The sequence below is a fragment of the Microcaecilia unicolor genome, chromosome 2 (genome assembly GCF_901765095.1).
Source record: "Microcaecilia unicolor chromosome 2, aMicUni1.1, whole genome shotgun sequence".
NCBI lineage: Eukaryota > Metazoa > Chordata > Amphibia > Gymnophiona > Siphonopidae > Microcaecilia > Microcaecilia unicolor.
In genome coordinates, this window is record NC_044032.1 from 623,739,312 (window position 1) to 623,764,469 (window position 25,158).

The following is a 25,158-nucleotide window of genomic DNA, read 5'->3' on the forward strand; positions in this document are numbered from 1 at the left end:
GTGAGGAACCTCCCATCGCTCCCTCCTGCAGCGAGGAATCCTGCCCTGTACCTCTCACAGGCATCGCAAAACGGTCCATCGGTCCGGAAACCACAGCAGCTGTGGAGGGAGTCACCCGCTGCTTGCCCCTCCGCTTCGGCATCTCCAGGTAATAATTGTTGAAGATTGAGGGAAAACGGGCGACGAGCCGTCTGGCTAGCGTTCCCTTCCGGACGCCATCTTGTTTTGAAGACAGACTTTTATTTTAAAGAATATTGGAGAACTTTGACAATTATATGCATCAGTTAAATCTGCAGCTGTTAAATTTTCCTCAAGTGATGACTGCTACTATTTAAGCGTTACTTAATTGAAAATTGAAAATTTTCCCTGGAATCTATTCCTCTTTCAAATAAAGTTTACTACATACCTAATAAGAAAAAAGAAGAGAAACTACAGGCTCAGTTACCACAAGAACTGGGAGGATTGAATGTTTCAGAACTATTGGAGATGTTTTTGACTACAACATCTGAGAGACAAACTTTGTTGGTTTCTTTCATATTTGAGCAGGACTTGGAAGCGGTTAGAAGAGTGGCTCTTAAGAATTTACAAACACTTTTTTATGGAGGGAAAATTTGGGTATTCCCAGATGTGACTAAGCAAACTCAGGAAAGGAGGAAAGCCTTCATGGCATTAAGAACGGAAACGGTAGCCTTAGGAGCATCATTGAATTTAAATTACCCCTGTAAATGCAATGTTAAATATTTGGATGTTAAATATGTTTTTTTTCTTCCAGAACAATTGAGATATTTTATTGATTCGAAAAAATTATAGATATGTAGAATCTGAATGGTCAAGGAAAGAGATAAGTTATAGTTGGATTTGGGTGAAGGGAAGTGTTAAGCCTTTATCGAATCAAAATTTTTTTTCTTCTTTTTTAGCTCTTATCTCCTGAGTTTATAAAGAATCCTTCCCCTCAATATGGTGGTCTAAAACAAGATATAATTTTTGTGGTTCAAAAATTTATCTCTTAAATTGATATGTATCTGCTTTTCATGTTCAAGATGATAAATGCTTGTAAAGATTATAAATATGCATAAATAAAATTTAAAAAATGATGACTGCTACAACAAAAGAATGATTTTATAAGTATTTGAAGGAGCTACATAAATATACAAATGAGGGCTTGTCCCTATTACATAAGGTTTTCTACTTTTCATGATCTAAAAAACATTCTACTCCTGAGAGAGGTCAGTCAGTTGTGGATGTATCTTCTGATAGCCTGGATTTTGACTGGTATTTTGGATAAATCAACTGAAGAAATAATTGATAGAGCTACTTTGTTAGTGACTTTTGTTTTCCAACAAGATAAGACACACTTCTATGTATTTACTTCAGAACTAAGAATCCTGATTTTCTTGGAGTGACAATATCTATTTTTCCTGATATTTTCCAGGTCTACCCAGACCAGAAGAAGCTATTTCCTAAATTTTCATCAGCAGGTTTGGCCGGCTCCGCGATGAAAAGCAGTTGGCGCCGGCCAAAATTGGGCGAAGCCGGCCATCTCGTACCACGCCCCCGTCTCGCCTCTGTCCCGCCTTTGCTACCCTACCGACACGCCCCCTTGAAGTTGGCCGGCTCCGCGACGGAAAGCAGTTGGCGCCGGCCAAAATTGGCTTTTGATTATACCGATTTGGCCGGGTTCAGGATATCGCCGGCGATCTCCCGATTTGTGTCAGAAGATGGCCGTCGATCTCCTTTGAAAATAAGCTGAATAGTTGAAAAGGGGATGTGGCCATGGATGGGGCATAGGTGTTCCTAATTTATGCACATGATTATAGAATACACACCCACTCTGCGCCTAATTTAAGCACTGGGATTTATATCAAGTAAAATGTGGCCTAAATAGACGCAACCAAATTTGGTCATGTGGCGAGCCGCTTGGCATATTCTATATACCAAATGGAAATTTAAGCCTATTCTATAAAACTTAGGCATACTTTACAGAATACGCCTAGGCATAATTTATTTTTCCGTGCAAACCTTTTGAGATGCCATGGGCCCGAATATGTATATATGGCGCCTAAAATTAACATACATTAGGCAATTATGTCAAAGCGGATTCTAAATACCACTCATAAATCTACGCGTGGTGTTTAGAATACGCTTAGGTGTAGTTCATGCAACTAAATCTACGTGGGTCCATTTACACCAACGAAAAGCTGGTGTGAATCACTGCACGCAGAGTTATGCTCACTGGCCCATATTTTATAACAACGCACGTAGAATTTGGAATGCTCATGAAATGTCCATTTCCACATCCCTAAGCACGTCTCTTTTTCCTGTGTGTGTTAGAATGTAGGTGTAGTACATTACAGAATACGCTTAGCAATGTACATGTGTAAATTCTAATTTTTGCCAATTAGTGCTCATTATTGCTTGTTAACGTCTGTTAACAATGCTTAACAGCTTGTTAAAAACAATTAATCTACACGCGTAATTATAGAATACGCCTAAATTTATGCATGAACCCTTGGCGCGCTATATAGAATCCGGAGGTATATTTATTTATTTGTTACATTTGTACCCCGCGCTTTCCCACATGTAGCACATGTAGAATGTAGCCCTATGTGTGTTGTCTCCAGCATTTAAAATCAAAAACAGGGAATACACAAAATATATGACAAAAAAGTATCCCCCCCCCTAAATAATCTAATAATAAAGGATGCCACAAACAACACAAAATCATAGAACAGTGTAAGGAAAATGGAGACTCTCAGTTATCTAAGTGATGATGCCCGTGCGTCTAAAGCTTACTAAGGCAACAAGAACTCTGAGCCCTCTATTTGAGGCTCTTACATTTGGTGCCCAGATACATCCTTGAGTCCACCATTAATGTGTGTGTGTGAAAGTGTAATACTAAATAAGGGAAACATCCCATACTCAAAAGTAAATGTCCCCAAAAAGATGAAAAGACTCAAAAAAAACCATCGTAATAGTCCAATAAAACGTCACAGTCACTTTAAAAAGGTACTTATCTGAAAATCAACAGATTGGTAGCAGGGGCGCAGCCAGACTTCGGCGGGAGGGGGGTCCAGAGCCCTAGGTGAGGGGGCATATTTTTGCCCCCCCTGGCGCCGCTGACCCCCCCGCCATTGCTGACCCCCCCGCCGCCGCCACCACCACCACCACCACCAATTTTGATGACCCCCCTCTTGCTGCCAACCCTCCCCCGCCGCTATCGACGCCTACCTTTGCTGGCGGGGGACCCCAATCCCCGCCAGCCGAGGTCCTCTTCTTCCTGCAAAGGCTTTGTTCTGTTTTTGACCTTCTATGTCAGACTCACAGAAACAGAACGAAGCCTTGCAGATCAGCTGTTCTGTGAGTTTGACGCCAGCAAAGGTAGCCCACGGCGATGGCGGGGGAGGGTTGGCAGCGGGAAGGGGGGGTCGAGAGCGTCGTCGGCAGGGGGGTCAGGGCCAAATCTATGGGGGTCCAGGCCCCCCTGGCCCCATGTAGCTACGCCACTGATTGGTAGTGAAACTCTCCAACCGATGGCTCTACAGAGCTCAGTATCAAATAGAAACAGTCTCCATTTTCCTTACACTGTTCTATGATTTTGTGTTGTTTGTGGCATTCTTTACTTTGTTATTACATTATTTTTTTGGGGGGGGATACTTTTTTTGTCGTCTCCAGCATTTAGGCATGAGCATGCTCTCATTACCTCTCGCCTGGACTACTGCAACTTACTCCTCACTGGCCTCCCACTTAGCCATCTATCCCCCCTTCAGTCTGTTCAGAACTCTGCTGCACGTCTCATATTCCGCCAGAACCGATATACTCATATCACCCCTCTCCTCAGGTCACTTCACTGGCTTCCGATCAGATACCGCATTCAATTCAAGCTTCTCCTTCTTACCTACAAATGCACTCAGTCTGCTGCCCCTCACTATCTTTCTACCCTCATCTCCCCTTACGTTCCCGCCCGTAACCTCCGTTCACAGGATAAATCCCTCCTTCTCCACCACCGCCAGCTCCAGGCTCCGCTCATTCTGCCTCGCCTCACCCTATGCTTGGAACAACTTTCCTGAACCCTTACGCCAAGCCCCCTCCCTGCCCGTCTTCAAGTCTTTGCTTAAAGCCCACCTCTTCAATGCTGCGTTCGGCACCTAACCCTTACCGTTCAGTGAATCCAGACTGCCCCAATTTGACTGCCCCTATCGGACCGACCGTTCACTTGTCTATTAGATTGTAAGCTCTTTGAGCAGGGACTGTCTCTCTTTGTTAAATTGTACAGCGCTGCGTAACCCTAGTAGCGCTCTAGAAATGTTAAGTAGTAGTAGTAGTAGCACTGACACTAGCTCTATGGCTGGCATAATTGCTCGCGTCTAAATTAGAGGCACATATTTCATCTGTTAGGTTAGTATTCTATAAAGGAAAGAAGCTGCACAGTTCTTTATAGGAGTAAAACAATAAAATGTTTCATGTGCAGCTACCAGCATATCAAGTTTATAAGTTTATTAAAATTTTCCATCATGAAAAAAAAAAAGATACAGACAAGACCACCCGTACCCTCAGCAGTGCCTTTAGTTATCAAAAGCCACCTATTATGACTAGAAAAATATCATTTCATAATCAGACATCTCAGTAACAATAAGCACATTCAGGTAATGTACTGAGGAATATTTTTCTACTGAGAAAGATCCCTAATAGCTGTTATCTTGATCTGTATCCAAGGGCTAAGCTTTCATAGGAGAAACAAAGGGGGGTATTGACAGGTAACAATTTTTACATTTCATTTTGAAAGAGTACATATGCAAAAAGAACATTCCTGGCTCATATTACCACAAAGTCCAGCAAAAGACTTTTTTAACCCACACCATTCAAGGTCTGAGATTACTATACATTTTAAGGGGTTGATATTTCAAGTTACTTAATTTGGTTTGTGGCACCTGCGTCCCAGATAACTAGCACTCACTCCCCCTGATACGCTATTTAACCGGTCAGTAACGGCTGCTGACCGGTTATATAGCATTTTTGTGGCTAATCATACATATTTGTGAATATTGTACATATTCGTACTGAATATGTGCGGCTTGTACCTTCCGCTAAACTGCCTATATTGTGTGAATTATCCAGTTAAGCACGGATATTCAGCACTGGACTGGATAAGATTAATGTGGATTATGCAAGACACATTGAGCCTGCAAATAGGTGGGAAAATGTGGGATACAAATGTAACAAATAAATAAATAAAATAAATAAATTAACAGCTAAATCAGACCACAAAAACAGCAATTCTATCTTTAACCACTATAGTTTAACTGGCCAGCCACTAAATACCGGATATTCCATGCCAGTCACCAGAAATAGGCTAGCATTAATATCTGGATTTAATGCTGGAGCAGGGCAGGCACAGCACTGCCCACTGCTGGCTAAATATCGGGCCCACTGAGCCTAGGAAGTGATATTTAACAGCATTATTTGAATAATGCCAATAATGCCAATGCATATCTCAGCAAATTCTATATATGGCGACTAAAGTTACGCGTGCAATTCTGGCCATGTGGCTGAATTGTGTGTACAACTTAATTGATCAGCAAGCCAATCAGTGCCAATAATTGGACCCTAACAAGCAATTAACAATACTAATTGGCAATAATTAGAATTTACGCGCACTACGGTAAAATTATGTATCATACCTGATAATTTTCTTTCCATTAATCATAGCTAATCAATCCATAGACTGGTGGGTTGTGTCCATCTACCAGCAGGTGGAGATAGAGAGCAAACTTTTGCCTCCCTATATGTGGTCATGTGCTGCCGGAAACTCCTCAGTATGTCGATATCAAAGCTCCATCCGCAGGACTCAGCACTTAGAGAATTACACCCACGAAGGGACACTCTGCCCAGCTCACCACCGCCGAAACGGGGGAGGGGAATTAACCCAGCTCATCCCCACACAAGTGGGGGAGGGGAATCCGTCCAGCTCATCCCCGCGGAGCGGGGGAGGGACACCACACCCGCCGATGCGGGGGGATCTGGCTTATCCTGCAACCGCAACCGCGGGAGGAGCTGACTGACCCTAACACCGCCGAAGCGGGAGGGGTACAAAGCTGCCCTACAGCCGCACGAAGCGGGAGGGAGTGCCGGCAGAATTTAAATCTCAATCCAGCCCCGTAAAACGGAGGGGAGAGGAATGCAGCAGCTCACTGTAACACAAACTCGTCTCAACTCTTGAAGAATCCAAGTGAAAGAAGAACTTGAACACGAAGTCCTCCTGAAGTAACTGAAGGCTAAACTTGAACCTAAAATTCAACCAGAATATAAACAGTACAGATATCTGGGAGGGGCTATGGATTGATCAGCTATGATTAATGGAAAGAAAATTATCAGGTATGATACATAATTTTACCTTCCATATCATCAAGCTGATCAATCCATAGACTGGTGGGATGTACCGAAGCAGTACTCACCCGGGGCGGGACATAGAAATCCCTGACCGCAACACTGAAGCTCCAAACCGGGCCTCCGCCCGAGCAGCCACAGTCAAGCGGTAATGCCTGGCAAAGGTATGGGCCGAAGCCCAAGTTGCCGCCTTGCAAATCTCTTCCAAGGAGACGGACCCTAAGCCGCTGCAATGGCTTCCTTGCCCATCTTGCCACTGTAGGCTTAGAAGCCTGCAGACCCTTACGAGGACCTGTAAACAGGACAAACAGATGATCCGATTTCCGGAAATCATTGGTCACTTCCAAGTATCTGATGATGACTCGTCTCACATCCAGAAATTGAGAGCAGAGTATTCCTCTGGGTAGACCTCCCTACGAAAGGAAGGGAGACAGAGCTGCTGAATCACATGGAAGCGAAAAACAATCTTGGGCAGGAAGGAAGGCACTGTGCGAATAGTCACTCCTGCCTCAGTGAACTGCAGAAAAAGCTCTCGACATGAGAGTGCCTGGAGCTCGGAAACTCTTCTGGCTGAAGTGATAGCCACCAAAAAGACTGCTTTCAACGTCAGGTCTTTCAGAGATGCCCTCGACAAGGGTTCAAAAGGCGGCTTCTGCAATGCTCTTAGCACCAGGTTGAGATTCCACGCAGGCACCACTGAGTGCAGAGGAGGGCGCAGGTGATTAACTCCCTTGAGAAAGCGCACCACATCTGGCTGCGAAGCCAGGGAAGCACCCTTCAGGCGGCCCCTGAAGCAAGCCAGAGCCGCTACCTGAACTTTCAGGGAACTGAGCGACAGGCCTTTGTCCAGACCTTCTTGCAAGAACGCCAACACTGAAGAAATTGGAGCAGTGAAGGGAGAAAGTGAGCCTGCTTCACATCACGCTGCAAAGATACGCCAAACCTTGGCGTAAGCAGTAGAAGTAGAGCGCTTCCTCGCTCTCAGCATAGTGGCGATGACCTTGTCTGAGAAGCCCTTCTTTCTCAGACGCTGCCGCTCAATAGCCAGGCCGTAAGACCAAAGGGGGAGGGATCCTCCATCACCACGGGACCCTGATGTAACAGGCCCTGCTCCACTGGCAGCCGCAGAGGATCGCCGACTGAGAGCCTGATCAAGTCCGCATACCAGGGACGTCTGGGCCAATCCGGACCCACCAGGATTACCCCGCCGGGATGCTTTGCCACCCGGTCTAGCACCCTGCCCAACATGGGCCAGGGCGGGAACACATAGAGAAGCTCTTGTGTCGGCCACTGTTGGAGACGAGCATCTACTCCCAGGGATCGAGGGTCCCGTCCTCTGCTGAAAAAGCGCGGCACTTGGCAATTGGCCGATGACGCCATCAGATCTAGGCTCGGCTGGCCCCAGCGCTTCGTGATGTCCAAGAACGCCTGAGCAGATAGCTGCCACTCTCCGGGCTCCAAGGTATGGCGACTGAGAAAGTCCGCCTTGACATTCATGACTCCGGCAATGTGGGCCGCTGAAAGCTGCTCCAGGTTCGCGTCCGCCCCCTGGCATAGATTCATAGCCTCCTTGGCTAGAGGGGCGCTCTTGGTACCTCCCTGGCGGTTGACATAGGCCACAGCCGTGGCATTGTCCGACAGGACCCGTACAGGCTTCAACACCAGTACCGGGATGAACTCCAACAACACCAACCGAATGGCTCTGAGTTCCAGGAGGTTGATAGACCACTTGCCTCTGCAGGAGACCAGAGCCCCTGCGCTGTCCTTCCCAAGCAGTGGGCTCCCCAGCCCATCAAAGAGGCGTCTGTCGTGACGACAATCCACTCCGGGGTCAACAGAGGCATTCCTGCAGACAACTTGTCTGTCTGCGTCCACCAGCTCAGCGCCTTGCGCACTGCTGGGTCCAAGGGAAGGCGCACAGCATAATCCTCCAACATCGGAGTCCAGCGCAGCAGCAGAAATTGTTGTAGTGGTCTCATATGAGCCCTGGCCCAGGGCACTACTTCCATCGTGGCCGTCATAGAGCCCAACAGCTGCACGTAGTCCCAAGCCCGAATAGGAGAGGCTACTAGGAACTAGTCCACCTGAGCCTGAAGCTTGACAATCCGATTGTCTGGCAGGAACACTCTGCCCACTTGGGTGTCGAATCGAACTCCCAGATACTCCAGGGACTGAGTCGGGCGCAGCTGGCTTTACTCCCAGTTGATGATCCACCCCAGGGAGCTCAAAAGAGCAACCATCCGGTTCACAGCTTTGCCGCACTCTGCATAAGAGGGGGCTTGGATCAACCAGTCGTCCAGATAAGGATGGACTTGAACTCCTTCCTTCCTCAGGAAGGCCGCGATGACCACCATTACTTTGGAGAAGGTCCGCGGAGCAGTAGCCAACCCGAACGGGAGGGCTCTGAACTGGAAGTGTCGGCCCAGTACTGCAAAACGCAGAAAGCGTTGATGAGGAGGCCAGATGGGAATATGCAAGTACGCTTCCTTGATGTCCAAGGATGCCAGGAACTCTCCTGCCTTCACTGCCGCTATAACAGAGCGGAGGGTCTCCATGCGAAAGTGCCGAACTTTCAAGGCCCAATTGACCCCTTTGAGGTCGAGGATAGGCCGTACAGAACCTCCTTTCTTTGGTATCACAAAGAAAAAGGAGTAACGTCCCTTGCCCAGCTGATTTTCTGGCACCGGAACGACCGCCTCCAGGCGGATCAGATTGTCCAAGGTCTGCTGCACTGCCACAGCTTGACCGGAGACTTGCAGGGAGAGAGTACAAACCCGTCTTTTAAGGGTCGGCAGAACTCTAGCTTGTAGCCGTCTCTGATGACTTCCAGCACCCAAGCGTCTGAAGTTATTGTGGTCCACTCGCCCATAAACGAGGACAGCCGTCCTCCAATCTGCACTGAGGCGTGGACCAAGGCCCCGTCATTGGGTACGAGACCCTGGGGGAGAACCGGAGGGAGCACCTCCGGGACGGCGGTCTCTGCGAAAGGAATGCTGCTTGGGGGAGAAGTTCCTCTTGAAGGAAGAGGGGGCAGAGGAGCCCGACCTGCCCGGGCGGTACCGACGGGCTTCCTGAAACCGTCCTCTGGAGGTACCAGGGCGAGTACTAGCCCGAGCCCTGACCTCTGGTAACTTCTTGCCCTTAGACGTGCCGAGATCGGTCACGATTTTGTCCAGCTTGACCCCAAAGAGCAGCTTGCCTTTAAAAGGCAATCTAGCCAGGCGGGATTTAGAGGCGTGGTCAGCAGACCAATGCTTCAGCCAAAGCCACCGCCGCGCAGAGATTGTCTGAGCCATGCCTTTAGCTGAGGCTCTCAAGACATCATACAGCAAGTCTGCCAAATAGGCTAAGCCCGATTCCAGGGCCGGCCAATCAGCCCTCAAGGAATGATCCGAGGGGGAAGCCCGCTGCACCATAGTCAGGCACGCCCTGGCCACATAGGAGCCGCAAACTGAGGCCTGCAAACTTAAAGCAGCCGCCTCAAAGGACGACCTTAAGGCCGCCTCCAATCTTCTGTCTTGGGCGTCCTTTAGGGCCGTGCCACCTTCCACCGGCAACGCCGTTTTCTTAGTCACCGCAGTGATTAAAGAATCCACGGTAGGCCACAGAAAGGCCTCACGTTCACTTACAGGCAAAGGATAGAGGCGGGACATAGCCCTAGCCACTTTAAGGCTCGCTTCCGGGACATCCCATTGAGCCGAAATTAAGGTGTGCATGGCATCATGCACGTGGAAGGTTCTAGGCGGGCGTTTCGTCCCCAGCATAATGGCAGAGCCAACAGGGGCTGAGGGAGAGACGTCCTCCGGAGAGGAAATCTTCAAAATGCCCATGGCCTGCACAAACAGTTGGGCAAATCCTCTGAGCTAAAAAGTCGCGCTGCAGAGGGGTCATCCGCTCCATCCGAGCGGGGATCCGTCTCCTCCAAGGAATCCGCAAAGGACCGTTGGGAGAACTCAGATACGCTGCCCTCATCTACATCGGAGGAGACAAAGTCCTCCAAGGCCTGGGAATCAACCCGAGGGCGTTTACCTCCGGGGGCCTCAACCTCTTTACCTGACGAGGGAGCAGGGGCAGCGTTCTGCATAAGGAAGGCCTGATGCAGCAGCAAAATAAACTCAGGGGAGAAACCCCCCAGACTGTGCACTTCCGCAGCCTGGGCAACAGCCCTAGACGCACCCTCAACCGGCGCTCACAAGAGCGGGGGAGAGACATGCTGCGCATCCAAGATGGCGTCCGGCGCGACACTCCGCGAAGGAGCCGCGCGGGAAAAACGGCGCTTAATTTTAGCCGCCTTTGTGCCGTCGCCCAAATTAAGGGCGTTCATGGCATTAATGTCTCCTACCTCAAGGGCGGCCCAAGAAGAAGCTGTCCGAGCCGCGTGGCCGGCCAAGATGGCGGAGGCGAGGAGCGGGGGATGGGCGTTTATGGCGGGAAAAACCGCCACACCGGAGGAAGGACCGGGACACTCATCGGTCACAAAACTGTCACCCAACAAGGGCGAATCAGACTTTAAGACCCCCGCATCCCCTCTAGAAGCGCCCAAGCGATCCGGGGAGCGACTCTTTACGCCCTCGCCCTCCGACGCCATATGCCACGTGGAGATAAATCGGGGAACCCCCTGCCCGCTATAAAAAGGTAAAAATTACCTGCTTTCCGCTCCGAGCTGTAACGACCTGGTGTCCCAGTGAGTAGCTGCAATGAACGTTTAAATAAACGTCGAAATAAACGCCTTTAAGGATGTTCAAAATTTTTTTTTTTTTTTTTTTTTTAACGGAGCCAGCGGGAGGGGGGAGAAAAGGAGGGACCTGGCACCACCAGGTTTGCACTTGCTCAAAAGAGCCCTCAACCCCAGGCACTCAACAAAACCTAAGAATTAGGCTTGGAGGCCTAGCCAGAGCTGCTGCTGTGTGTGACCACCACCTGCTGAGATAGAGAACATACTGGGGAGTTTCCGGCAGCACATGACCACATATAGGGAGGCAAAAGTTTGCTCTCTATCTCCACCTGCTGGTAGATGGACACAACCCACCAGTCTATGGATTGATCAGCTTGATGATATGGAATTGTTAAGCGTATTCTATAAAGTGGTGCATGTAAATTCTACCATGCGGCTCTCAAAAGGGGGCATGGCCATAGGAGGAGCTTAGGCAGGTCATGGTCATTCCTTAAATTTACGTGCAGCGATATAGAATACACCCGCTCCGTGCCTAACCTAGGCGAGTACATTTACACCAAATTTTACTTGGCGTAAATGGCCGCAACTAGATTTACAAGCTCATTTTCAAAAGAGATAAACATCAAAAAAGTGACATAAGTCAACATTTGGACGTTTATCTCACAGAAATGTCCAAATCAATATTATCGAAACCTCTTTTTGGACGTCTTTCTCTGAAGTCTGTCAGAAGGACGTCCAGATCTCAAGGGGGTGTGCCAGGGGCGTGTTCAAGGCGGGACTTGGGCATTCCTAAGACTTGGACGTCTTTCAGCCATAATGAAACAAAGCAAAAATGTCCAGCACTAAAACTGAGCTAGACCTGTTGTTATTACGAATAAAGCACAAAAAGGTGCCCCAAATGACCAGATTACCACTGGAGGGAATCAGGGATGACCTCCCCTTACTCCCCCAGTGATTACTAACCCCCTCCAACCCCCCAAAAGTGTGTTGAAGAACATTACTTGCCAGCCTCTATGCCAGCCTCAGATGTCATACTCAGGTCCATTACAGCATAATGCAGGTCCCTGGAGTAGTTTAATAGTAGGTGCAGTGCACTTCAGACAAGTGGACCCAGGCCTATACCCCCACTACCTGTTCACTTGTGGAGGAAACTGTGAGGCCTCCAAAACTCACTAGAAACCCACTGTACCCACATAGAGGTGCCCCCTTCACCCGTAAGGGCTATGGTAGTGGTTTACAGTTGGGGGTAGTGGGTGTTGGGGGGGCTCAGCACACAAGGTAAGGGAGCAATGGTGAGATGTGTACCTGGGAGCAGTTTATGAACTTCACTGCAGTGCCCCCTAGGGTGGCCTATTGCTGTCCTGGGATGTCAGGGGGACCAGTCTACTAAAAATGCTGGCTCCTCCTACATCCCAATGGCTTGATTTTGGACATTTTACACTTGGATGTTTTTTCTTTTTTTTTTTCGAATATGGCTGAAAAACAAAAACGTCTAAATCACAGGACGTGCATAGTATTTTTGAACACAAAAGATAGATATCCATCTTTTTCAAAAATGAGCTTCTTTCCTGTTTGGAATTTGGACGTCTTTGTAAAACGTCCAAATTCTGATTTAGACGTTTCTTTTGAAAACGCCCCTCTTAGTCACAGGGATGGGCATTAGGCGTATTCTATAAACCACATCTAATTTTAAGCGTAGTTCATAGAATACACCTAGGTGTATTTTTTCGGCGCCAATTTTTTCAGCATGATATATAGAACTAGCCCATCATGTCTGACTGCCCTGGCACTATTCGGGTAGTGCCAGAGTTGTCTGGGAAGCAGAACTAAGGAAAAGCTGGCTATTATCTGGGTGCCATCGAAGTTTAGTGCCAGAACACAGATAACTATCTGGGCAGGTTAAGTCAGAGAAACAGCCATTCCAACATTGAGGCCCTGATGCTCAGAACCTGACGCTGGCATCAGAGCTGTTTAGAGTTGGACTAGCGCCAGTGTTGATCTGCGCAGCACGCTCAAAAGGCTTTAGTGCAGGAAACAATGTGCACCCCAAAGATGGCCATAAATTGTCTTTCAGTGTAGTCAAATGGATGTTTAATGAGGTCATTGGCTATGCCCTCCCAATGCTCAGAGAACAGCACACAAACAAACTCTGCTCTTACCCCTGGAAACCTACTGCCAGCTCAGAGCTGGTGTCGGTGGTGGTGGTGGTGGGGGGGGGGGGGGAGGTTTAAAGAGAAGATTTCTTATGATTTTCTGTTTAAAATCTGCCAGTTCTGATTTGTTTCAGAAGCAGAAGAAAGCGCGTGCAAGCCTCTGGTACTGAGAAACAAATGTGTGCGAGTCCGAGAAAACCCAGAAGTGAAAGTATACACTGGCACTTGTTTTCTACGCTTCAATATAAACTTTCCAAGTTGAACATATAAAGTTTCCAAGTTGAACATACCACACCTCTCTACTCAAGTTGAACAAAAATGTGAAAAGCTTATATTTAAAGGTGTAGCATCATAATATATTTCTTCACACAAAGGGTGGTGAATGCATAGAACATCACCAAGATTTTCTTATGATACTGAACAAGACTTGTGACATCATCAGTATTTTTCTATAGTTCCTCTGAGATGCTTTATTACAATTTTTTTCTCTGTTGTAGGAGAGTTCCGACTCTGTGCATTGAATAAGAGGGAACAAAACATTACCTTTTTGGGTCAATAATCCTATAGAGTTTTCCACTGTGAGACTGTGTCATGCTTTTGCTGCTTGATAAAATGTAGACCTCACCTGTAAAACATAGAGAGATAGCAATGGAAAGTTAATTTTCTAATCTGTTTATTCACTTTTTTTAATCTAGTTGGTCTGGATGAACTTTCTCCACACTTCGGCATCCAGTCCTGTCAGAATAGTGTCAGAAAGAGATCATCATTTCTATAAATGATAGATAAGCAGAACAGGATATGCTATTCAGATAATGGGGAAGCCACTGCTTGCCCTGGGACTGGTAACATGGAATGTTGCTACTATTTGGGTTTCCGACAGGTACTTGTGATCTGGACTGGCCACTGTTGGAAACAGGATACTGAGCTAGATGGACCATTGGTCTGACCCAGTATAGTTATTCTTAGGTTCTTAAGCTGTTTGAACTCCTCCTCACAACAATTTACAATGGGGATTCAAAGTTGGTAAGTAAATCAAAATGAGAGTGAGGAACAACCGATAAATATCAACCATAACTTACAAAATTCTGTTGTAATATAAGTGATCTAAGGTCGAGCAATTAAGAAAAAAAAATAAACCTTACAAGAAAACCAAACAAAAAAACCAGGAGACAGCTCCTCAGAAATCCAGGCCTTTAGTACATAAACAAATACCTCAATAGGATCTAATTTAATCATAGGTGCACAGTCTCTTTATTATCCAAAATCTTATAGTAGATGTGGAGAAAATGAGTCAGAAAAATCAAATCAAAACTGAGCCATAAAAACTCCAACTCAGTCAAAAATATGGCATTGGTTTCAATGGAAGGAAAACCTGGACTGGATCAATGTGTCCTCCTTTTTCTGGAGTCACAAAAGAGAGGGAAAACAGTATACAAGTACAACAAGGTAAACAAAAAAAGAAGCAAACACTGGGCCTTCAGGATTGAGAAAAAATGGAGTCCTTTAATATCACAGATACCCGACACGGGCCGTGTTTCGGCGTACAGTCGCCTGCATCAGGGGTCTTCAAAATTCACTCTTCATGTATTGGCTCTGGATCACAGTGGTGTTGGTAATATCTGGACCTAAAGCAAGTAGCCTTCGCAACGTATGGGTTAAGGTTTTGATTGTCTAATAGCTTGGCTAGTGGTATCATCATTAGGTTAAAGAGGGTTGGTGAGAGAGGGGATCCTTGGGGGACTCCGTATTCAGATATACATGGGTCTGATGTTGCCATATTAGTTGTTACTTGGTATGATCTGGTTGTCAGGAATCCTCTAAACCAATTAAGAACATTACCTCCAACTCCAAAGTATTCCAGAATATGTAGTAGTATTCCGTGGTTGACCATGTCGAAGGCACTAGACATATCAAATTGTAGAAGAAGTATGTTATTGCCAGTTGCAATTGTTTGTTTAAATTTGTTCATTAGGGTAACTAGTACTGTTTCTGTGCTGTAGTTCGCTCGAAATCCTGATTGAGATTCGTGTAAGATTGAGTATTTATTTAGGTAGTTGGTGAGTTGTTTCATCACTGCACCTTCCATGAGTTTGGTTATTAACGGGATAGATGCTACTGGGCGGTAGTTGGTTAGGTCATTTGTGCTTTTATTCACGTCTTTAGGTAGTGGAGTAAGTAGAATATTTCCTTTATCCTTTGGGAAAAGACCATTTTGTAGCATGTAATTCAAGTGTTTTGTGAGGTGTGTTATAAATTGTTGAGGGGCGCTTCTTATCAGGTTGCTAGGACAGATGTCTAGTTTGCAATGTGATTTGGTGTATCTTTTGAGTAATTGGGAGATATTTTCAGTCGATAGCGCATCAAAGTTGGTCCATGATCGGTCTGCTGGGTATTCCCCATGTATTGGGTCTAGGCACTCAAGGAGGTTTGCATAATCGATTGTGTTGCTGGGTATAGTAGCACATAGGTTTATGATTTTCTCTTTGAAGTAGTTGGCTAGGTTGTTTGCTGATGGGGTGTCTGTGTTGTTGGATGTAACCGGCGTGGTATTTAGTAGGTTGTTTACAAGTTAGAAGAGTTTATGTGTATAATTGTAGCCTGGACTGATTTTAGATTTATAACATGTTCTTTTAGTCTGTCTGATAGTGTATTTGTATTTTCTATGTAGTTGCTTCCAGGCATTGAGTGTGGGGTCCTTGTTCCATGCCCGTTCAAGTCTTCTGACTTGTGTCTTTAGTTCTTTTAGTTCTTCAGTAAGCCATGGTATTGATTTTTTTCTGCGTGAGGTTCTAGTTTGAAGTGGTGCTATGTTGTCTAATATGATTCTGCATCTGTTGTCCCAATCATGGAGAAATTGGGTTGAGTCTGTTGTTGTTGTCGTCCATTCGTTATCATAGACTTGTTGCCAGAATAGCAGTGGGTCTAATCTGCCTCTAGTGGTGTAGGTGGTTTGCTCTTGTTTATGTTGTGAATGTTTTGTTCGCCAGTGAAGAGAGAGGTTCGCTTTGTAATGATCAGACCAGGGTATGTTTGTCCATTTAGTATCTGTTACTGTGATATTTAGTTCATATGAGAATTTGTATGTGATTAAGTCTAGTGTGTGTCCTTTGATGTGGGTGGGGATTGTGTTTGGCCATTGGAAGTCCCATAGTTGGAGGAAGTCTTTGCATTCACACACGTTTGTTAGGTTAGTATATTCAAGGTGGAGATTAATGTCACCTGCAATGAGGAGGTTTTGAGAGGAAACACAAGTGCTCGATATGAAATCCATGAGGTGTGTTTGGCAGTTTTGCCAATTGCCTGGTGGTCTGTAGAACAGGATAAGGTTTAGGTGGTCTTGTAGGGTTGGGTGGTTGATTCTGACTGAGGCAATTTCGAGTAAGGGAAGTATGGATTCGGCTGTTGTTGTGACTGTGAATTGGGATCTGTAGATTAAAGCTATGCCTCCGCCTCTTTTTCTGTTCCTTGTCCAGTGGGAGATCGTGTATCCTGGCAGACATAGCTCTAGGATTATGGGATCTTTAAGATCATGAATCCAGGTTTCGCTTATAAGTAGAACATCGAGATTATCTGTTGTGATCCAGTCGGTTATTGTCGTGGTTTTGTTAACTGCGGATCTGGCATTTACGTAGCTTATTTGTATTGTTCGGTAAGGCTCAGCTGGGTTCGGGAATGTGTTGATTTTTATTAAGTGTCTGTCATCTTGGTCTTTGAGTTTATTGTGGCTCTTCTTTCCTTTCTGTTGGTTGTTTCCATAGGTGATGGGTTGTCTGTTCCATTTTTTAGTCTTTTGGTTAGGTGCGTTGTATTTGGGCTGTGTGCATGGTTTATGTGTTGTGGGTAGGTTGTTGACTGCGAGGGGGATTGTCAGTGCATGCCCGTTAGGTAAAGACAGTAGATGAGTATGAGTAGTTTGTTAGTATTCATGTTGCCGTTTGTGTGTTTGGTGTTGCACCGCGTGGAACAGAGGTGGTTGCTTGAATTAACAGTCAATTTTGTAATTCAATGTGAGTGTGTGTGGTCCGTAGAGTTGTTTGATATGATTCAGAGTGGGCCTGGGGAGTAGATAGGTATTTCAGTGTGATGCTATGTGGTACACAGAGGGTAAATGAAAGCATTTAGTGTTTAAAACATTAAACAGGTGATAGTACAGTGTAGCAATATATACAGTGATCACGTTTGTATAAGAGTCCTGCTGTAGTTCATTATCCTGTTATAAGATGATTTGCTGTCAATAATGTGATTTGCTATCAAATGCAAGAGCATCAAGAGTAAACAGCTGAGACAATTATTCTTAATGTAGTTAGTGAAGATCTTAACAGATGTATGCTAACAAGTTGTGCATTCAGTTCGATAGCCTGCCTTACAAATTTATTCTTTATGTCTCTGTATTTAAACAAGCCCCTCAGCAACTCAGTTCATCACCAGTTCCTCGTTCACACAACCTCCCTTCTCCAATCCTCCTCCCAGGACGCCTTCTCGCATTGATCCAGCTGCAGAAAGAGGAAGAGAGCAGCTCAGCACATTAGCCCATGTCCTCCTCCTTCTCCTTCTTCTCTAGGGCCAACTGCTAAGTTGAGCCATGTGTTTCGAGGCAGCAGAGCAGGAGGATGGGGAGAGGAAAGGGGAACTGGCCAGCATACAGTTACAATGCACCACAGGAGAGCCCCTACTTCCGCAACACGGCTCGGCTCCTGGTCTCCCATGGCAACTCCTGTATTCCATAGGCTACACTCTAATCAAACCAGAGGAGGCCGGAGTACAGTTGGCAGGTGTAGAAATGCAGAAGAAAGGAAATTCTTTGGAAAGTGATTTTAATTATTTTTAATGGCTGCTTCAACTAGACATGCCAATGCTTTCTTGGCCATTTTCCAAAAATTCTTCAGAAGAGAAGGCAGGGTGTACTAATAAAAGGATGGATACAAGTGACCCGGCTGAGCTACTCTTTTAAATCTGTACTAGAATCCTTGATTAGAAATGAAGGCTGCAGGAAGAAATCCCAAGATTCACATTTGGAATATCATAGAGTGTGGCACATTCATGTCCATTGTGAGTGAATTCTATGCTTTCACCCCCACTTTTTCTGCTGCAGTGCTTACTTTCTTAAATTCACACTATTTGAACAAAAACAACATATTGTACCCTCCTAGATTTTATGAGAATGAGAGAAATAGGGATGTGCAAGGAAAAATATTTTGCTTTCATTTTGAGGTAATTTTGTACTTTCCCCCCAATTTTCAGATATTAATTCAACTCGTTTCACACATTTATTTACATAACAGATAGCACATTTTGGTTAATCAGCTTGACACACATTAATTCATACTGAATTGATTTATTGAGCGCTAAATTTTTAAGGCACACTAAACAAATGCTTGCCCCCCCCCCCCCCCCCGAGAGAAAAACATCACACAGCTAGGAGCATAATGGAACACTAGCCTGTTTAACTAACTTTTTTCTAAGTTCTTCCACCATTCTTTGCATCCTATAAGTCACCTATACATAGTTCAGCAACAGATGTAAAGAAAGCTAAGCCAATCTAAGGGGCCATTTTACTAAGCTGCATTAGATGCTAATACATGCTTACTGCAGTAAAAATGGCCTAATATGGGATTTGCTAAGGTATTCCATCTTAGGTTTTTTTTTTTTTTTGCAGGGAGTATGTTGGGGTGGAAAATAGGAATGAATGCATCACTGACATTACTGCTGCACTAACTGGTTAGCGTGCCTACAACCTGGGAGTCCTCAGCACTTCCTAAAGAGGAGACAATAAGTGTTCCCATGGTACATTTTTTTCTAAATCCAAAGTTAAAAGTTCATTTACAGTTGGTAGGTCACCAAGAAAGAGGTCTGCAGTCTAAGTTGTACCACACTTCTGTGCTGAGCCTGGATTCGGAAAAAATGTACTCCTGTATATTGGCACGAATGGGTGGTTCATGGGAACAGATAACAGAATCTGAAAATACCCCTGATGCAGGTGTATCCTTGCCAAAACACGACAATGAGAGCTGTGCTACCCTTCTCTATGTTCTGGTGGCTTCCAAACTTAATTATTGCAATATCATCTATACTGGGCTTCAATCCATTTCATTTAAGAAGCTTCAAACCATAGAAAACACTACAGTCCACATCCTCTCCTAGGCCAGACGATTCGACCATGTCTCCCCACTTCTAAAATATCACCACTGGTTCCCAATCAAGTCCCGGATTCTTCATAAGGTTCTCATGATCACTTTTCATGCTCTTCACTCGGGTTCCCCTCTCTATCTTGTGGGCTCAATCACCTCTTATTGTGCTTCGTGCGCTCTTCGCTCTGCCTCTGAGTCCCGTCTCACCATTCCATCAGTATACTGTGCAAGATTAGGGTTTTCTCGCCGATCAGCCTTTTTCTGTCTTTCACTTTTTCTTTGGAACTTTCTCCCTCTGGACCAGAGGTCTGAGCTCTCTTATCCTAGCTTTTGTTGCCTTCTCAAAGCCCTCCTCTTTTTGTTAGTATTCAAAGACTCTGCCTAATTGATTTTTTTGTTCATGGAAGCTGCTGTGATTTGGGCCCAGCTCAGTAGCTGGTGTCTCTTTCCTTCTTTTCCTTCCTTCTGCCTTTACCTGTTCCCCTACCTTCACTTCCCTCTCCTGTCTGTCCTCTCTGTTTGCTCTTCAGTCTTTCCCCTGTCCTGTCATATAATGGAGTCCATTTCATTTTATTTCCCTTGTTAGTATTGTACAAGTCCATAGACCGCTATTAAATGGACTTGGAAAAATTCCGCATTTTTAGGTATAACTTGTCTGGAATGTTTTTACGTTTGGGGAGCGTGCCAGGTGCCCTTGACCTGGATTGGCCACTGTCGGTGACAGGATGCTGGGCTAGATGGACCTTTGGTCTTTCCCAGTATGGCACTACTTATGTACTTATGTACTTATGCCTAAAGGCAATATAGTAAGTACCAAATAAATATAAACATATTAATACAGGACTTTTTGATTGCACCACACTTGATGGCCCTTGGTTCCTTTCTTCTTCGTTCCTGTGTGTGTACTTTGACCCTCTCTTCTGTCACCTGATTGTGCACTAAAGTTAACATTAGCACATGGCCAGAAATGATAAAACAAACTGAATAAAGCTGTTTTTGATGGTTGTGCTAGAAATGGGCTTAGCATTTGGGAAAGGCCTGCGTAAAGGTGCACTACGTCCATTTCTTAGTGCAGCTTAGTATAAGGGCTTCTTTTACAAAGCCGCGCTAGCAATTCTTGAGCAGCAAATGAGAGGAAGCCCATTCAATTCCTACGGGCCCTGTTTATAAAGGCGTGCTAGCATTTTTAGCGTGCGCTAACCATGTAGCTGCCAATAGGAATATTATGAGCAGCTACACGGCTAGTGCGTGCTAAAAATGCTACCGTGCCTTTGTAAACAGGGCCCTAATTTTGTTACACAGCAAGGAGGTAATTATATAAAGTAATTTCTGAATGTAATAGATACTCCTCTGTTGATCAAGCTTCATTGGCTGCCATTAAAAGCCAGAATTGCATGTAAAATTTCATTGTTTAGAACATGAATCTTTTTTGGGCAAACTCCAATTCATCATTATGACCTATTACATAGATTGATATCCCTACCTACAGATCTAGTGATTGATGTTTACTCTCTTTTCCCTTGGTTAAAGGTCTTCTATTCAGGAGATATTTAGGGCTCCTTTTACTAGGTGGCAGTAAGCCCACATCGCTGTACAGGAAGTACCGCCAGGCTACCATAGCAGCCCGGCGGTACTTCCCATCCTTAGTGCGCCGTCATTTCCGTTGCTACAAAAATTTATTTATTTTTGTAGTGCCAGATTGTACCCAGCGGTAATCGGGCAGTGCCGCGTGTTGCCTGGTTACTGCCGGGTTAACATGGGAGCCCTTACCGCCACCTCAATGGGTGGCGGTAAGGGTTCCCCCCCAAAATGGCAGCGTGGCAAGTGCTTTACTTGCCACGCGGCCATTTCTTGCAAGAAGGCGAGACTTCCTTTTTATCAGCTGTGGTAAAAGGGGGCTTTGGCACATGTGTAAAACATGCGTCAATGCCAGTGCTGGCTCCCTTTTGACACAGCTTGGTAAAAGGGGCTCTTACATAGTTTTTTTTCTTTGCAAGCCGCCTCTCTTTGGAATTATTTACCTTTATAGATTAAGTGTGAAGCTTCTTACACAATCTTTCGTAAAAAAAACAACTTAAAACCTTCTTAAGTTTTTATTAGATGATGTTTTTAGAAAATTTGATGAAATTTGTATTGTAATCTTGTTATATGAAGTAATTTCTATGAAACTCTGCATACCACTTAGGACCATTTGGAATAAGAAGTTAACAAATGCCTGGATTAGATTAGATTAATGACATCTTTTAAAATACTGATGGGTGTAAAAGTATACTCCATGACATGATGGTGCGTACTTTGCCTTTGGGTGTACATAGGGGCAGTTTTTGGAAGAGTGTGTGTGGAGTTCACAAGTATGTGCATAGATTATGAAATACCTTAATCTACCTGTAAACCTGCCACGTAGCACTAGTATTTTACAAAGACAAGAAGCATCTGTTTGCTTTTATAAAATAGGAAATAGTTTTTCACAGAATAGATAAACTCTGGAATTCATTGCTGGAGGATATGGTAACGGCAGTTAGCATATCTGGGTTTAAAAAAGGTTTGGACAAGTCCATAGTCTGCTATAAATTATCCTCCACATATCAAGCAATATACATTTTGAAAAAGATATTTAACTTGCATTTAGAGAAAAAATTTTCTTTCTGTTATACCTAATTCATCTTCTCCAAATCCCAAAATGTGACCGGAAAAGAAGCCTCTACAGGAACCACTGTTGCCAAGACATAATGGTTTCTCTTGCCACTGTTTGGTCACAGGACTTTGATGCAATTGTAAAAAATTTCTGGAATCAAACACACAAAAAGAGAAACATATTACTACAGTTACAATAAGACAGAAAAACAGTACAAAATAAGTTTAAAAAACCCCAACAACCAGAAAACAAAGCCTGTAGTCAAAATTATATAAAAAAATTTACACTCCTTACTCATATGATAATACAAAATAACAACCAAGAGCATTGAAAACATGGTGTGACCATTTAATCTTTGTTATTTTCTATGAATGCAGGCATCTTAGAACAGTAAAGCTAAGGCTAGCATTAAGAACTTGTCAACCTTTACATAGGGTCTAATTCAAGCTTCTCATATTGACAGGTCACCTGTCTACAGGTAGCTTCCCAGTGCCTACAGAACTTTGTTAGACTGATTGGGGAAGACAACATGCCTGGATTTGAATCAAACCACTGGATTTTATTTCATCTCCCAGATGGCATTTGTACCCTTTTTCTCTTTCTCTGGCCAGAGTACAGTGCAGTCTTATTTAATACCAGTATTATTACACCGTTAATCAACTTTTGCTGTAAGATTACGCTAGAGATGTGCATTTGTTAGCAGGCATTTAAAGCGAAAGTTATCAACCTACATTGGGTCTTCAAGACTCGTGATTTGCCCAGGGCTCTATCGCGATTTAAATCACCATAATGTAGTGATAGCTAAGCCCCTATGGGGTACATAGTATTGACTTGCAAAATTGCAAATGTGTGTAAAACAGCTCATTACTATGCAAATCCTGTAATGCGACTTGTGGTGAACAAATTATGCTATAACTGGAAAAATAACCAAAATAACTCGGAAGTATTGGGTTTCAAAGTGTGGCCTGATGCTCCCAGGCTGCATCTTAAAGGGACTGTGGTGCTGTTCTCAGCCCTCCGCCCCCTCATGATTGCCCCAACCCCCTGATCTTAAGTCCCCTGATCTCAACTACCTCAATAAAAAAGCTCCCCTGCACATCTCAATCCCCTGATATGAAAGTGCCTCCATCTTAACCTTCACTGATAGGAAGGCACCCCTGTAACTCAATCCCTCCAATAAGAAAGCCATCCTCAACAGCTAGCCCTCCACAACCCAACCCCAGTGACCTACCAGCTTGTACCTGGAGGTATAGGGGGATCCTGGACAGGAACAATCCCAAGAGGCCATTTTAGGAGCATCTACATGTGGAAATAGTGCCATTTATACATGTATATTTCATACATATGTAAATGGTGATTTTGGAAAGCTGCTGTTTACATGTGGTACCGGAAGATTGGAGCTTAGCCAATGTAACGCCCATTTTTAAAAAAGGTTCCAGGGGAGATCCAGGAAATTATAGACCGGTGAGTCTGACGTCGGTGCCGGAGAAAATGGTAAAGGCTATTATTAAAAACAAAATTACAGAGCACATCCGAGGACATGGATTACTGAGACCGAGTCAGCACGGCTTTTGTGTAGGGAAATCTTGCCTGACCAATTTACTTCAATTCTTTGAAGGAGTAAACAAACATGTGGACAAAGGGGAGCCGGTTGATATTGTGTATCTGCATTTTCAAAAGGCGTTTGACAAGGTACCTCATGAAAGGCTACAGAGGAAATTGGAGGGTCATGGGATAGGAGGAAATGTCCTATTGTGGATTAAAAACTGGTTGAAGGATAGGAAACAGAGAGTGGGGTTAAATGGGCAGTATTCACAATGGAGAAGGGTAGTTAGTGGGGTTCCTCAGGGGTCTGTGCTAGGACCACTGCTTTTTAATATATTTATGAACGATTTAGAGATGGGAGTAACTAGCGAGGTAATTAAATTTGCTGATGACACCAAGTTATTCAAAGTCGTTAACTCGCGACAGGATTGTGAAAAATTACAGAAGGACCTTACGAGACTGGGAGTCTGGGCAGCTAAATGGCAGGTGATGTTTAATGTGAGCAAGTGCAAGGTGATGCATGTGGGAAAAAGAACCCGAATTATAGCTACGTCATGCAAGGGATCTGGGTGTCGTCGTTGATAATACACTGAAACCTTCTGCTCAGTGTGCTGCTGCGGCTCGGAAAGCGAATAAAATGTTGGGTATTATTAGGAAAGGTATGGAAAACAGGTGTGAGGATGTTATAATGCCGTTATATCGCTCCATGGTGCGACTGCACCTTGAGTATTGTGTTCAATTCTGGTCGCCACATCTCAAGAAAGATATAGTGGAATTGGAAAAGGTGCAGCGAAGGGCGACTAAAATGATAACGGGGATGGGACGACTTCCCTATGAAGAAAGACTAAGAAGGCTAGGGCTTTTCAGCTTGGAGAAGAGAAGGCTGAGGGGAGACATGATAGAGGCATATAAAATAATGAGTGGAGTGGAACAGTTGGATGTGAAGCGTCTGTTCACGCGTAATTAAACTCTGGAATTCGTTGCCGGAGAATGTGGTGAAGGCGGTTAGCTTGGCAGAGTTTAAAAAGGGGTTAGACGGTTTCCTAAAGGACAAGCCCATAAACCACTACTAAATGGACGGGAAAAATCCACAATTCTGGGAATAACATGTTTGTACGTTTGGGAAGCTTGCCAGGTGCCCTTGGCCTGGATTGGCTGCTGTCGTGGACAGGATGCTGGGCTCGATGGACCCTTGGTCTTTTCCCAGTGTGGCATTACTTATGTAGTAGCGCTGTAGAAATGTCAAGTAGTAGTAGTAGTACTTATGTACTTAAATGGATACATTGGTTGTACATGCCAGTAAATACATGTGCATTCCTACACATTCTCATGCATATTTTACAAAAATCACTGTATTCAGCAGAGTCTTTTTGTAAAATACTATGGGAATGTAAGCATCCTGACCTGGACACCCAAGTAAAGCCTCTATGCAAAATGGGGCTGAAAATCAAGGCCTGGATTTAATGTTTAAACTGTTTTATTGACGATATGCATAATACAATTCAGCTTGGAGTATTCAAGTTGATCAAGGCCTGGATTTATTTAGCACACACAATATAGGCAACTGTCTTTGGTGACCACTTTTGATAGGTGCTAGATTGCTAGACTGATCTACTTCCACACCCAAAATATGGGAAG

General features: G+C 44.8%; 1 protein-coding gene across 5 annotated transcripts in view; it reads right to left on the reverse strand.

The window, feature by feature from the left end:
• The window catches only part of HHIP (hedgehog interacting protein), a 334,884-nt gene that overhangs the window by 70,915 nt on the left and 238,811 nt on the right, over positions 1 to 25,158 (reverse strand). For all 5 annotated transcript variants that reach the window (XM_030191684.1, XM_030191688.1, XM_030191687.1 and 2 more), the window contains exons 10-11: positions 21,995 to 22,125; positions 13,756 to 13,837 (exon numbers count right to left, since the gene is read on the reverse strand). In XM_030191684.1, coding sequence (XP_030047544.1) covers positions 13,756 to 13,837; positions 21,995 to 22,125 — 213 coding nt within the window. The remainder of the gene's footprint in view (positions 1 to 13,755; positions 13,838 to 21,994; positions 22,126 to 25,158) is intronic.